The sequence below is a fragment of the Ambystoma mexicanum genome, chromosome 2p (assembly GCF_040938575.1).
Source record: "Ambystoma mexicanum isolate Mex_15411 chromosome 2p, UKY_AmexF1_1, whole genome shotgun sequence".
NCBI classification, from domain to species: Eukaryota; Metazoa; Chordata; class Amphibia; order Caudata; family Ambystomatidae; genus Ambystoma; species Ambystoma mexicanum.
Window position 1 is genome coordinate 967978037 of NC_090923.1, and position 15469 is coordinate 967993505.

Below are 15469 nucleotides of genomic sequence, written 5' to 3' on the forward strand. Positions count from 1 at the left end.
CCCACCTTACACTACAGGCACAGCTCGCCACATGCACTGCTAGTGCTTCTCATCAATGTGCACTAACTCCAGCAGTGCCATGCAGTTATGTGTAAATCTGCGCTACTTCTACCATTCCTCTCAACATGCACCCCACAACCCAAAGACCAACCGGATCTCCTGATAGACCCGGTGGGAGCAGGATACTAAGACCTGGAGCACTTAAAGGGTGCTCACGCAGTGCATCAGAGTTACATTGCAATGTCTCAAGCATGACCTGTGCTTCTTTGTAGTTCATTAAGTACAACCGTGCATGGCTCAAAGGGCACCACACAGATGTGCCAACATGGGCCTAACCAAAAAGAAGACACAGCTTTGTAGTGTGGCAGGTGTATCAATGTGTGCTACATGGATGCATCAAATACGGTCTGTAGAATTCGGATGAAGCATATTGTTTTCCATCTGTTTAGTAGGCAAGAGTGCTTGACCTACAGCTTTGCACCATGCATGCCATTTTGAAGGATACCCATGGCACCAACATTTGACACACGGCCTACACCTTTAAGCTAAAGACCATGTTTCTTGCATCTGTGTGGCCCACATAGTATTTCAGTAGTACACAGAATGGACGGTTTGGACAGTGCTCTGCTTAATAAAGACAAGTGAGCGCGCTATTGGGATCTGGAAGCAGTTTCGTTAGCAGTGATGCAATTATTTGATTAGGTCCCTTCACGCTTAAAACAATGGCCACTTACCGTCTTAATGTCACATGTTTGGCTCATCAAGACTCTGTTAAGGGATGTTTTGTGTAAAGACGTCCGAACTGCCACTTTGAGCTCCTGGGCATCTAAAACCTTCCAAACAATGGCCACATGTAAGAAATCAATTTAATAAACGCATATTTCCTCCAAAACAATCATGAAAAACCAGTACAACAAAAAACAACAGTTACACAGGCATATCACTTACTGAAAAGGGTGTCGTAAAGAGTCATCAACATTACAAATACCCATAAGAGTGTGTATAAATGATGTTTATCATCATATACGGGCCACCCATTTTAATTCCTCCACCTGTAAATCAAGTGGTACCTATGGACAATTCAAAAGGTAGAAAATAAGGTGGGCTGGAGTCATCACACAACACACTTTCCCACAAATGGGTGGCGATCAGGGGTGTTGCTAGGTCTGGAAAAGATCCGGGGCTACGCTAATGTCGGGATTGTTGGGACTCAGGGCTAGCTAGCCTTTTGGCTGTATCCCCTGAGCTTCTAAACCTGGGGCTACAACCAAAAGACCCAGGGCTATAGCCCGCCCCCCCCAGCCCACCCCTAGCAATGCCTCTGGTGTCAATCACAAACAGACCTTCATCTATAATTTCCGCAAGAGGAAGCAGTCAGAGGGAAATCCTGCAAGCCAAAGAGGGTTATAGAGGGCATGGTGATACCATACACGAGACACAGTACTCCATTTTGACGTTAAAGTAAGAAGCTACATTTACAATTAGATGTCACTGCTACCTGGATGGATTCTAAATAGAAATATAACATAGTACGTTGTGGCCAACTACATTCAACACAGAATGAAAGATCCTTTGTAGTCTTTTAAAATGACAAAGGCCATCTCATGTATTGGCAACTGAGGCAGACACAGAGGCATATGTGTGGCTCCTCGCCTTCCCTGTGCTTCCTCTCGCTTCCACTTTTACTCTCTTCTTGCTCCACTAGCATGAATTCTCTTCCCCTGGACATCCGAGAAACAGTCCACACAGATTTGTTCAAAACCAAAATAAAAACCTACGCCTTTGCCTCCGAGTTACCCTCTTAAGTTACCACTATGCCTGCTTGCCTCTAACCTGCCTTTGTCCCTCACTTGCTCTGCCGTCACTTTAGCACTTCACCCATCATGGACACATCCCGAGCACAGCTGGCCGTACCGTCTACCAGCACTTAAACATTTCCAATGTTCATTGTCCTTAATCTATGTATGTCTACTTATGTATTGTTCCCGGTGACTGTTTCATTTACTCCCCTCGACAACCTGGTCAGAATGTCCCTCAAACTCACCCCATTGTAAAAAGCTCACTGCTTCCTGTCAAATCTGATCTATTGTACGTACAAGTGAATCTAGGTAACGTGGCCTAAGCACAGCCCACCTTTCAGTCACTGCTAATCTGTTGGTGACTGCCTGTTTTGCGGTATTACCCAAATTGACCTTTTACAATTGACCTTTTGTCCTAATTTACCTAATTATAGTGGCCCTAATTGACCTTTTGCACAATTGATCTTTATATTATTTTTGTTATTTTGTATATGCATTGGGTTGGTTTTGGATTAGAAATAATATAAGGGGATTGGCTGGGGCTTGCAGCGGTTTTGGACTGGGTGGGGCTTTTCGGGGGATTCCCCCGTATTTATGTCCTAATTGACCTTTTACATTAGGTCAATTCTCCCGAGGTCAATTGTGAAAAGGTCAATTAGTATACACCCTGTTTTGCGCCTTTTCCCTTCTTAAGCAGCCCTCCAGCCCCTTTTCCTTTGCAGTTGGTGAGCAGGTGTAAGTGGATCTAAGTCACGTCACCTAAGCCCCGCCCACCTGTCTAACAGTACTAAACTGTTGGTGCCTTCCTGTTTTGCGCCCTTTTTCCCTGCTTAAACCCCCAGCCTTTTTTCCGTTGCAATTTGTGACTGCCTAAGACCCGCCCACCTGTCAATCACTATTAAACAGTTGGTGCCTTCCTGTTTGCCGCCCTTTTTCGCTTCTTAAGCAGCCCTCCAGTCTTTTTTCCTTTGCAGTAGGTGACCAGGTGCAAGTGTATCTAGGGCATGTGGCCTAAGCCCCGCCCAGCTATTAATCACTTCTAAACTGTTGATGTCCTCCTGTTGGGCGCCCTTCTTTGCTTCTTAAGCAGCCCTCCATCCTCTTTTCCTTTGCAGTTGGTGAGCAGGTGCAGATGGATCTAGGTCACATGGCTTAAGGCCCACCCACCTTCTTAGCCCTGTCTCTTCCTTTCTGCTCTTAACTCTTAGATAAAGGGTATCTCTCATCCAGGCGTCCGACGGGTAGGTCAGACGAAGTAAGGGGAAATTCCTGTTTGGACCTGTTCGGACCAGTAGGAGCCAGGGCAGGAACCCCTGCTCAGACAACAGGTAAGCACGCGCCAACGTGTATTTTCTCTCTCTGTTTCCACAGGCCACCCCCCCAACACCAACATCACCCCTCCTCTAAGGCATGGACTCTGTAATGCAGCAACGTCACCCACATCAGCCTCAAGCCCATCAGCACCCGCTCACTGTCCACAACACAGATGTTGATGATCACCAACGTCTGCTCAGCTATCACACATGCAGCAGACATCGCCGACCTCATCACTAGATACGGCTATGGTGCCATCTTCATCACAGAGACCTGGCTGACACCCACATCCTAGATATCCTTGTCTCTGACAGCTACAGCATCCAACACAGAGACCAGATGAACAAGACAGGCGGAGGCCTCGCAATTATCCACAAGACCTCATGGCCCTGTACCAGACTTGACGTCGACAACACTGGCTCCTTCGAAGTCCTCTCCTGACACTTCCTACTCTCCCTGATGGATAAAGTCTCCTTCCATCTCATCCACAGACCACCCAAGCACAAAGCTGCCTCCATCGACCGACATGCGCCTCTGAAACAAGGCAACTGCAAACCAAAACCGTCAGCACCCTGGTAAACGCAAGAACTCAACCTCATCAAAAGAGTCATCAGGAAATAAGAGAAAACCTGGCGCCGCTCAAGGACCACATCCGACATAGAGCTCTTCAAGGAACTCTGAGTAAACCCGCCAGCAACTAATCAACACAGCCATGGCCTCCTAGTATCAGAACATCATAGCAGAAGTCGACAACAAAATCTTCAAAGCGGTCAGGCACTGCATCAACCCGCTACCTGACCCTGCGATACTAGCACATAGACACCAGTTCAGCATCCACAGACCCACATCACATCCCTCCTCGCAAAATCTCAACACCCTGGACAACATTTAAGACACCCTCTACAGAGGACCTGGTAGAAACCCTAGCCACCCTCAAAGCCACATCGTTTACATACGACACCCTTCGAGCATCCATCCCCAAGACCCTCCCCGCGGAAGCTCTCCTTCCATACCTGGCGATCAACAGCTCCCTAACTCAAGGCACCTTCGCATCGACCCTAAAGACAGGACAAATCCTCCCTCTACTAAAGAAACTCACTGTGGATCCTGACAACCTAGGTACCTTTCGCCCCACTAACCATCTTCCCTTCCTAGGCAAGAACATCAAGAAAGCGCTAGCTGTGCAACTGCAGCAACACATCGACACCAACAATCTCCTACAAACCTACCAATCCAGGTTCAGATCCAGACGCAGCACAGAGACGGCAACTATACAGGTGGCCGATGACTCCATCAACATCCTTGATGACAGCCACCCCTGCCTCCTGGTTCTACTCGACCTCTCGGCCGCTTTCGACACAGTAGACCAGGCGCTCACATACACCCTACATCGGAGCATGCTGATCAGCGACTTTGTCCTATGCTGGTTCAAGTCCTACCTTGCCAACCGCCAGCAGTTTGTTCAGAAGGACTCCTCTAGATCGGCAATGCTACCCGTCACCTATGGAGTCCTGCAGTGTTTCTCTCCCCAGTGATCTTCAATCTATACATGGAACCGCTGGGAGCACTCCAGCCACACACAACATCCACATCCACCAATACGCAGATGACACACAGCTATACCTCAAGATGGACTCCATCAAGGGTATCCACAGGCTCAAAACCTGCCTCTCGCTGATCCAGTCCTGGATGTTCAGTGTATACTTGAAGCTCAACCCATCCAAGCTCAAATTCATACTCCTCGCCAACAACAACGAACACCGAGACATACAGACCTGGCTATCAACCATGAACCCTGAGGGCTTCACATCCGAGCTTGCATCCTGTGCCAAGTCCCTCGGGTTCCACATTGACAAACACCTCTCCTTCAAGACACACATCGCTAAGGAAACTCGGACAGGTTGTCATCAGCTCTCCCTCTTGCGGAAAGTCAAGCATTTCCACCCTCAGGACAGCTTTTGATCCACTTTTCAAGCACTGGTCTTATCCCACCTGGATGGGGGGAATGCCCTCCTCGCAGGCCTCCTGCCGTCCTCCTTTGTGCTCCTGAGAAGTGTGCTACATGCAGCTGCATGCTGCATCAAAGGTCTACGCAGATAAGACTACATGAGCCCGGCCTCATCAACCTTCATTGGCTCCCACTGCACGCATGAATAACTTTCAAGTCTTGCTGCATCATCTGTAAGGCAGCCGACCTCAAGTCGCCGAGTTTCCCCGTGGAGAAACCAATACACGTGCACACTTGAAATCCACTGCTGCAAAAAGGAAAGGACTAGAAAGCAAGCCTTTTCTGCCTATGACCCACGACTATGGAACCTCCTCCCCATCAGCAACATACTCGCCCCCAGGCTCCTGAAATTCAGAAAAGAACTCAAGACCCACTTCTTCAAGGAATCTCTCCTCCTCAACACCTAGGCCATCACGTCACCCCCTGCACCATTTGACTCGCTAGACGGTAGACCCCCTAACCTCCCCACCACCCTGTACAACTCCTCTGTGCCCCTCTGTATCCTACCCCCGTTGTATAGCTGTTCTGTTGTTAACTCTGAAAAGCACCCCGTTATGCATCTGTACTGTAACTACTGTTATATACCTCTGTAAAGCGCTCTGTTGTGTATTTGTTTTGATGTATACCTCTGTAAAGCCCTGCGTTGCTTCTCGAAGATTGGTCTGCGCTCAATAAATACCATAATAATATAAATAAACAAATAAATAAATAAAATACATATGTGACCTGTTTTTATTCTTAGCTTGTGGCAGATACGCATTTTTGATATTTGTGAGAACAGCTTTGTCTGTGAAATGATATCTTAAAGTTAGGTTCTTCAAATAGAAGAGGCAGAGCAATTGGAAGCTTTTTACAAAACAAATAAAAATAATGAGGTTGTCAAATGCAACATGGAAGGTTGATGGCTGGAAGGTTATGAATGAATCTAAAACACTGGAAACTGCTCGGAGCAACCCTGCAAATGATTGCTTTTCAGCCTGCCTTGCCATAGCAAAAGGGGAAATACCATTGCAAAACTGTGTTGGTCCCACCCCAAAAAGCGCAAGTCCAGCCCAAACTACTAGGCCACATCACTTCTGCACCAGACTACAAGTAACCTCAGATATTTTTTCGACCTCATTGTGTGACATCAGTGAGGTGTAGCTTGGGTCTCTAGGACGGCAGGCTTCGGACACAGATGTGGGCAGGCCCATCCCACTCAGGGTGATAAATGCAAAAATGAAGGTTGATGGCTGGAATTTTATGAATGAGGCCGAAACATGTCTAGGGTTACTTGTGGTCTTGTGCAGAAAGGATATGTTCTAGCAGTTCATGCTGGACTGCCCCTTCTAGGGTCGGACGAAGCTTGATTTGCAGAAGGTTTTTCCCCCTTCTGTGATGACATGGCAAACTGAGCAAACATTGGCAAAGCCAGTCGTTTTGGCTATTGACTAGGCACTGAATAAGCATTGTCGGGTAACACACCTTTAATCATCTGCTTGTATCTTTTGCAACCTATTGGCTATATATGTTCAAATGTCCAAGCACATGCATCAATGCCAGGGATTGACTTCAAATTCCAGGTACGTAAACCACTAGCATGAATTTCATTTAAATGTTTAGTTATTCACAACACTGTTGTGTGCGTGTGTACTGTGCTGGTGTGCAAACTGTGTGGGCAGTGTGTGCATATGTGGCAGTGTTGGTGTGTGTGGGAGAGTGTGTGTGGGCTGTATGTGGATAGTTTGTGTGTGGGGGTCAGTGTGGATGTGGGTGTTTTTGGAAGATAGTGCTGTAGGGGACGGAACATTAGGGGCTGTGTGTGGGTGCAGTGTGTGAGGGAGAAAAGTGTGTATGTAGGGAAGTGTGTGTGGGGGTGTCGGTGGTGTGGGTGGGGAGTGACCAGATACTGAGTGAGGGGCAGTGTGCGTTTTAGGGCAATGTGTGGGGGGATGTAGTGTGTGGAGGCAGTGTTAGTGTGTGGGCAAGTGAGTTTGTGTGGGGAGTGTGTGGAGCAGTTTATGTGTGTGGAAAGTGTGTGTTTTGGGGAAGTGTGTGTGGACAGTGTGTGTTTGTGGGGGCAGAGTGTGTGTGTGTGGGACACTGTATTTGGATTCACAGCAGAAGTGTGTGGGGGTAGTGTTAGTTTGTAGGGGCAGCATGTGGGCGGAGTGTTAGTGTGTGTGAAAAATATATGCATGTGTAATTCTGGCCAATGTGTAGAAGCGGTATAGTGCACAGGTTCAATGTGTGTGGGAGTAGTGCGTGTGGTTGGTCAGTGTGGGAGCTGTGTATGTCGAGCTCTCTGTGTGGGTAGTTGAAGTGTGTGTAGGCAGTGGGTGTGTGTATGTGCGTGGGGAGTGTTTGGGTGGAGGGCGTGTGTGGAATGTGTGTGGGGAAATGTGTGGCGGTTTTTGTGTGTGAGGGGAGAGCATGTGCATGTGTGGGGACAGTGAGTGTGGGTAAAGTGTTGTTCATGGAGGCAGGGTGGTTGTGTGTGGTGGGGCAATATAGTGGGAAGTGCGTGGGTTAGTATGTTTGGGCCATCGTGTGGGGGAGAGAGATGTGAGGGCAGTGGGTGCATATGTGTTTGGGCAGTGTGTGTGTGTGGGAGATCAGTGTAGTGGGACAGTGCTTGTGTGGGTAAAGTGTGTATGGGACAGTGGCAGTTTCTGTGGGTTAGTGGCAGTGGGTGGGAGGAGTGGCAATGTTTGTGGTGGAGAGTGCCACTCTGTGTTGGGGAGAGTGGCATTGTGTTTAGGGGTGAGTTTCAGTGTGTGGGGAATGGAAGTGTGTGTGTGGGAGAGTGGCAGTGTGTGTGGGGGGAGTGGCAGTGTGTCTGTATGTGAAGAAGTGGCAGTAAGTATGGGGAGTGGCTGTGTTTGTGTGTGGGCAGATAGTGTGAGTTTTTGGGCAAGCAGTGTGTGTTTGTGGGGGGAAGTGTGTTTGGGATTGTTACGGGCATTGCATGTGTATGGGGGTAGTGTATGTGGGGCAGTTCACAGTGGGTGTGGGCAATGCATGTAGGGGAATTGTGGGGCAGTCATTGTGTGTGTGTGTGTGTGTGTGTGTGTGTGTACGGCAGAGTGGAGGGTGCAGTGAGTGGATGTGAGAGAAGTATGTGGGGGCAATGTGTGTGTGCAAGCATTTATGTGATAGAGTCAGCTCAAGACTCCCTATATCGCCTTAATCTACACAGGCCCCCAACGAACTAAGATTTTTTTTAAAAAAGCCCCACAAAAGGAAGCAAATAGGCTATAAAAAAAACAGCTAACAAGCAGGACTTACCATGTCAGTGCGGTTTCCAGGTATGGGTGGTGAAGTACAGGCACCTCACAGACAGAGTGAGTCAATGACTGATCCCTCCGAGGTCATATTTCAGTTTTCCATTTCATCTAGTGTCAATGATCTGCACATCACAGGTTTGCTGATAAGCCCGAGACATGCAGCTGATCGACAACATGGTAAAAGAGCCTTCAATGGGCATGGTTTGGTCCGATAGTGGCAGGGATGGGGGAGTCAGGTAGCTTTAGCATGCACACGGGTGTTGGCTGGGCGGACAAATAAACAAACATCTGCAGGCTGTGCCATCTCCGCCATATCTGCTATTCCCATGTCAATAGTTTAGTCTTTAAGGTGTCTACGCCACCTAATAGCCAAAACCAAAACCTAAACCATATGGTCTGAAAGATTGTTCACAGCTTTGATAGTTTTTTTATTAATTCAAAACCTTGGGGCTATCACTCTTCGGGTGTTGCAAACAAGCGTGATCAGTGCATTAGAAGGTGCCTACGATATTTCTTTTATTATTTATTGTGGATTTGGTTAAAATTTAAATAACACACTCACAGCAGCGTAATCACAAAGTCCTTTATTAGAGATGGGGTTCTCTATTGCCCAGTCCGCGCTACAATAACAACACATGTGGTCCTCTCTCATAGTGTCGTTTCTGGCCACCAGAATTTCTTTTGAGGGCAATAAATTAAATCTAAAATGCATACAGCACCAACTTAAATGGCGAACAGAAACTTGCTAATATATATCTGCTTGTTAAATGGTCGAGATAAAAGGATATGTAAGCCAATAACAATTTGCTTGGGCATATATTTTCATAAATCATCTGCCAGTCCCACATAAGTATTTTCTTCTTTAATGCTACTGTAGTAATTCTGGCCAGAAAAAGAGGACACAAGCCTAATCATTTATAGTTGCCATAGGAGAGAAATCGAGTGAGCCAACTTGATCTTTATATAGAAATTCCGAATTCTATGTAATGCTCTCGAGTACCAAGAAGTAATTCCCAATTCCTCTCTCAGAACTTGGATGCGGAGCCCTTTAAAGACTCAACCTTCTATCCAGGTACCAGACGGAATACAATAATAGAATAACTCTGTTCCCAAACATCAAAGATGGGATGATTTTGTAAGTATATAACTTAAGTACTGGAAGTAAAGAAACACCCCAGTATCTAACGTGAAATCTTTTAGCCAAACTCACTAATGGTTTACTTACTTTATGCTTATTTGTCATAAGAAGTTGTGATACAAAAACCCAAGTCCTCAAAGGAATCGACCTCCACCAAAGGGAAATCATCCACATAAAGCAACACACGGTTCCTTTTAGCTCACACGCCTTGGGAAATTGCATCACATAAGTATTTCCTTATTAATATTAAGAATATGCTCCTTAGAATATCTACCAGCTGCTTTATTGGCCCTTTAAAGGCCGATAGGGGTTCTGTCAATTAGGAGCAGATCGTGCTTGTGCGCCAGGCATGAGTAATCATAAGCTCCTATATTAGCAGGGAACGTGCTAACCGAATCAAGTGCTTAGGCTACATCCGCAATATAAAAATTACATAGATGCAGAGCAAGGAGATATTCGTGTTTGAGATCTTTAGAAGTGGAAACAGCCATAGAAATGAGCCCCATCAGATCTAGCCTTAGTTGCACAGTTATAGCCATATGTAACATTACCAAAAAATCCAACAGTGATGCCCCAGCTAAGTAACCTTTGCCATCATGTGTGCCTATCAACATTATCAAAGGCTGCCCGGTAATCTAAAAGATGCTTTTTTGTTTTTTGCAGAGACCTGATATTTTGACATGTTTAAAACTATGCCATTAATGCCTTTCCTAAAATCTGTTTGATATACCGGAAGGATGTTCATGCTGTTCGCAAAGTTAAGCAATTGCTCTAGTAACAAAGTACAGAATATTTTGCTCGACCTGTCCAATAACGCAATTGATCTGTAGTTAATGGCAAAACGTAACTACCTTTTTTTTATCAATCAGAACTATATCTGAAACGATCCATGCGCTGGAAAAACGGTACGCCATCTTTATGTCTGTAAATAACATGTGCAAAATACACTATTTGCTTTCATTACAACGCTTGACGAATGTCCATGGCCCGGGGCGTGCAATGCTTTCAGTTCGCGCATAAGTCTGAATGCTTTCAGGCGAATAAGAACCATGTAAAGAAGACGTACAATGACAATTAGTCATGCCAAAAAAAGACTGCTCTTATAATTACGCATCTGTATTATATAAGAGCGTGAAGTATTGTACCCATTCCAATTCAGGGACCACATTAATTTGCAAGGAGGTTGTCTAGGTTCGTCATCTGTCAGGCAAAGCAAAAACAAACATCATCATTGTCATTTATTGAACAAATATTGAGCATCTGGCTGCACACTTGTCTCTGCTTGACTTTATTATAAGAATGCAGCCGGTTTTCAGGCAACGCTGGCCCCATTGCGATGCCCCATTTTAAGGCCATGCACCCCTGTCTGAGCATACCGCGCATCAGAGCAAAATTCCCATCTGCCCACAATTGAATACTAACTTACATCAACATGAGGACTCTATCTGGACAATACTGCCTGATACTCCCGTTATGGCGCTGCCAACCACTGCAATGAAAGGTAAGGAGATGAAAACCTCTGGCTCGCTCACCTTGCACTTTTAATGACCAAACACATGTTTGCCTCCCCCAACCTCTGTTACTTCTGATGTCCTACAAATCATCCGAAACAAGTCCTAGGCCAACTTCCACTTAGCTCTCGCTACTTGACCTTCTCCCCGCTCCATTCCGCTGCATACTGGTAAATGTTACTAGATTGTACAGCCCTGCCTGCAGCAAAATGGATCTGTCCAGACCTACCACTACTACCAGTGACCACCTGCAGGTCCCCCCTCAGCCTCCAGCAGCAGGAGTAACGTTGCTGAAAATGTTGGGGGGGGGGACATGACATCTGATGAAAAGGTGCCCCAGCCAAATGAATGGGGACAAAATGGTGTGCCATGAAAGTTGGGGGGGACAAACACCCCCGTCCCCCTCTAAAATTACGCCCATGAGGAGGCGTCCAATCTGTAACAAATGCGCTTCATTATTGCATCCAATAAAACTTCTAAACGTACGACACTAAATTACTACCAAATCTATCCTACCATTATGACTATTCATACCTTACAGCCCTAGTGTTTACCCAGGGGCTGCCCTGAGTTTCACTCATTGTTATCATACGGCAATTGGGCTTCAGACAGACCTTGTAACCACCATCGCTACTGGACCACTATACGTCACTGAATCCTACTGCTAATGCCTGGTGCAGTCGATGTAGCCCCCTGCCTCAAGGGGTGAGGCTGTTCCGGTATATGCTGGGCGAACCACTGCTGTACTGATCCCCTTGTGGCTGGATGTAACCCTGCACCCACCCCTCAGGTGGTTAACATGGACACAGCAAGTGGGGTATGTCACTAAGTTTGTTTACCTGCAGACTTTAATTCTATGACAAGACCAGAGGCGATCATTATGCTTTCTCTTTTATTGCCACTTCCCACAGCAGCTTAACTTTCAAAACTCTGAACTTTCTTTTCTTTCTTAAAAAATAGAAAATAGAAAGAAACAATCCACAAGACTACTGCAATTTGGGACTACAAATCCCCATAAGTCCTCAAGGTCCCTGTAGTCTTGACCTTTCCTTTGCACCAATCCATGACCAGAACAGTCCATGCGTCATATCCTGCCCATACTGCTTCCTCTTTCTTTCCTGCTTCCTGAGCAGATACGTCTAGTTTTCAGGGCTCTGTGTGTTAGTAGTGTAGAAGGTTGTATTACCTTGGATGCAGAGTGTTGGATTTTGTATGAGTGCTGGCTCGTGAATAGGACGCTGGGTTTCTCTGGGGGCGAGTGTGTTTAGCTCAGCGAGTGAGCGTGTTGCATCTAGTAGTGCAGGTATAACTGTCAGAGCGGACGCCGGGACCGCGAGTCATCTTGCTCGTGTCTGGTGACCGGCAATTCCTCTGTTTTGTTGTGCGTTTGTATTTACATGCTTGGATTTTATTTTGTCCGATCGGGATGAGCACTCGCGGGGCTTTGGAGTAAAGCATCCACGAGTCATGTGGTGCGCGCGTCATTGCGCATGCGCGTTTGCTTGAAAGCGCCTATTCAAAGGCGAACCTTCCATCGGGCGCTCGCGGGGCTTTAGAGTAACTTTACAACAAAAAAAAGAGAGAGAGAGAGAGAATAAGGGGAGCAAAGGAAGAACAAGTGGCCAGGGTTATCTGTATTCCTGAGATGAAGGCCAGTTCTTCACCTGACTATTCCGAGGAGGAATGGGACACTGATAAAGATTTATCCCTCAGTTTTAAGAAAGTCCTGGGGGATTCACTGGCTGTAGCAGTATCCCAGGGAGTCAGGCCTATCCAAGAGCGTCTGGAAGCGCTAGAATCCTTCCTCTCAACATCGGCTCCCAAAAGAAAAGTGAGAGAGCTCAGCCCAGGAGAGGGCACGTCTCGAGGCCCACCTGAGAAGAAAGCAGTTGCGCAAAAGGGGTGTACAAGACCCAGAAGAGACCTCAGACCCCCTACCCCTGGGGAGTTAAATATAGGGGCCGCTGAAGAAGGCGTGAGATCCTCGCAGGAGGAGGAGGACGAGGCCGAGGAAGGTCTCGAGGATGAAGACACAGTGGACAGCGAGAGTGGAGCTCTCCAGGACATGGAAGAGGTGGAGAATTTGGATGATATGTTCGACCCGGATAGTATAAGACATCCGAGGTCATCAGAATGGATTCCCTCTCCCAGGGTGGCTCAGTACATGGCCACAAGGATTCGCAAGCCGCTGGAGAAAGAGGTCCGTTTTCAAATGAGGGCCGAGTGTCCGAGGCCTGATCTCCCGCACAAAGTTATGGAGACACCGGAGTTGGACGCCAAAATGGTTACTTTTGTAACAAAGGCAACTAAAGATGTGAGGTGTGGTGTCGATCGTGCCTGGAAAGTGTGCCAGGACAAGGTGTTGGATATAGCGGGTCCATTAGCCAAAATTATGGACTTGGCTGATAGGGCCAGGGACACAGGTGTTCCGGTGGAACCAGGTACGCTCGCCAGCTGGGCGCAGAGGGCGGTCTGCCTCCTTGGCAACGCCAGCAGTGCGCTTTCGGCAGAGAGACGATAAAGCTTGTTACTAAAGATCGATAACAAGTTGGGCGATCTTGCCAATTATGAGGCAGGTGCAGCTGCCAAAGGACTGTTGTTTGGCAAGGCTTTCGTGAAGGAGATGTCCCGCTTCGCGGGGACCTATACGGCGCTTGAGAAAGCAAAGGCCTCCATTCGTAAAGTTTTTCCAGGGCGAGTTTTCACTGAGACCGGTCGACAAAGAGGTTGCGCGGCCGGTCGTTCTTTCACAAGACGGCCTCAAGGACCCATGTCGTAGTACTGGGACCATAGGCAGCAGGATGGCTTCTTCCCCGTCAGGGGGAGAGGTTTTCGAGGAAGAAGAGGCAGAGGGAATTTCCATCAGCAAAGTGCAGCTGGAGGTAAGAGCATACCCCAAAGTAGGGGGGCGCACAGCGAAGTGTATAGACAAGTGGCGCATGCTATCAAGCGATGCTTGGGTGTTACAAGGAGTGTGGGGCTGAGATTAGAGTTTCTCAATGTTCCGCATCAGGATCGGCTTCCAAGCTGTATAAGAATGTCAAAAGAGGAAGAAAGTCTTCTGCAGTGGGAGCTTTCCGCGCTAGTAGAAAAAGGGACGATAGAGAGGTGTTCAGACGAGAATGTCGGGTTTTACAGCAATATGTCCCTCGTGCACAGGAAAGGAAAGTCAAGACCGGTAATCAATTTGAAAGAGCTGAACGAGTGGCTCGTGTACAGACATTTCAAGATGGAAGGTATCCATCTGTTGCGAGATATGCTCCGTAAAGGAGACTGGTTGGCGAGACTAGATTTGAAGGATGCCTACCTTACCATCCCGATAGAACGAGAATACAGGGACTATCTCAGGTTCTTTTGGAGGGAGCGAAGCTGGCGTTTCGCGTGTCTGCCTTTCGGGCTTGCTTCGGCGCCCTGGGCGTTCACAAAAGTGATGAGACCAGTAGCAGAGGCCATCAGAAGCAGGGGTATCAGGATTATCATCTACTTAGACGATATCTTGTTGCTAGCTCAGAGCAAAACGATATTGAAGGTGCAAGTGAGTTGGATCAGCAATCTATTGTCTTCACTGGGATTTCTGATCAATCAGGAGAAATCGGAGCTCGATCCGAAACAGAGGATGGAGTTCCTGGGGTTTGTGATAGATACCAGAAGGGCCACGTTAGAGTTGCCTCAACAGAAGATGAGAAGTATAAAGAAAGAACTGAGGATAGTTTTGGAGAAGTCAGTCTTTTCCTTACGGAGTTTAGCACGTATAGTGGGGTTGCTAGCATCGTCTATTCATGCAATCTTTCCGGGGCCTCTGCATTACAGAGTGCTCCAGAGATTGAAGATCAGGCATTTGAGAGAGGGGGTGAGATATCACCAGCTGATACCTCTGGACGAAGAAGGAAAAGTAGAACTGGAGTGGTGGCTTCAGAATATCGAGGCTTGGAACGGCAGAGCCATATTTGGGGATGTGCCAGAGATAATCATAGAGTCGGACGCAAGCAGAGCAGGCTGGGGCGCTAGGTGCGGTCAATTGCAAACAGGAGGCCGCTGGCCAGAGGAGGAGTTAAAGCTCCATATAAACTGTCTGGAGTTATTAGCAAGCTTGTTCGCTGTGCGAGCGTTGGCGAAGGACAGGGTGAATTGTTGCATTCTTCTGATAATGAACAACATATCCACAGTGCGCTATATAAACAAGCTAGGGGGTACGAAGTCCAAGATGTTAGCAGAAATAGCAAAGGACTTCTGGCATTACTGCCTACAGCGGAGGATAGTTTTAGCGGCAGAATATCTTCCGGGAGTTCAGAACTCGATAGCGGATTGGAATTCCAGGTATCTAATTGACTCCAGCGACTGGAAGTTGCACAGAAGAGTGTTCGAGCAGTTACAGAATGTGTGGGGTCCGATGGGGATAGATATCTTTGCCTCCAGACTGAATGCTCAGGTGG

At 47.3% G+C, this 15469-nt stretch overlaps 1 protein-coding gene across 2 annotated transcripts in view; it reads right to left on the bottom strand.

Annotated features, from left to right (window-relative positions):
• The window catches only part of TOP6BL (TOP6B like initiator of meiotic double strand breaks), a 1011792-nt gene that overhangs the window by 261789 nt on the left and 734534 nt on the right, over nucleotides 1-15469 (bottom strand). For both annotated transcript variants that reach the window (XM_069643061.1, XM_069643062.1), the window contains one exon: nucleotides 735-833. In XM_069643061.1, coding sequence (XP_069499162.1) covers nucleotides 735-833 — 99 coding nt within the window. The remainder of the gene's footprint in view (nucleotides 1-734; nucleotides 834-15469) is intronic.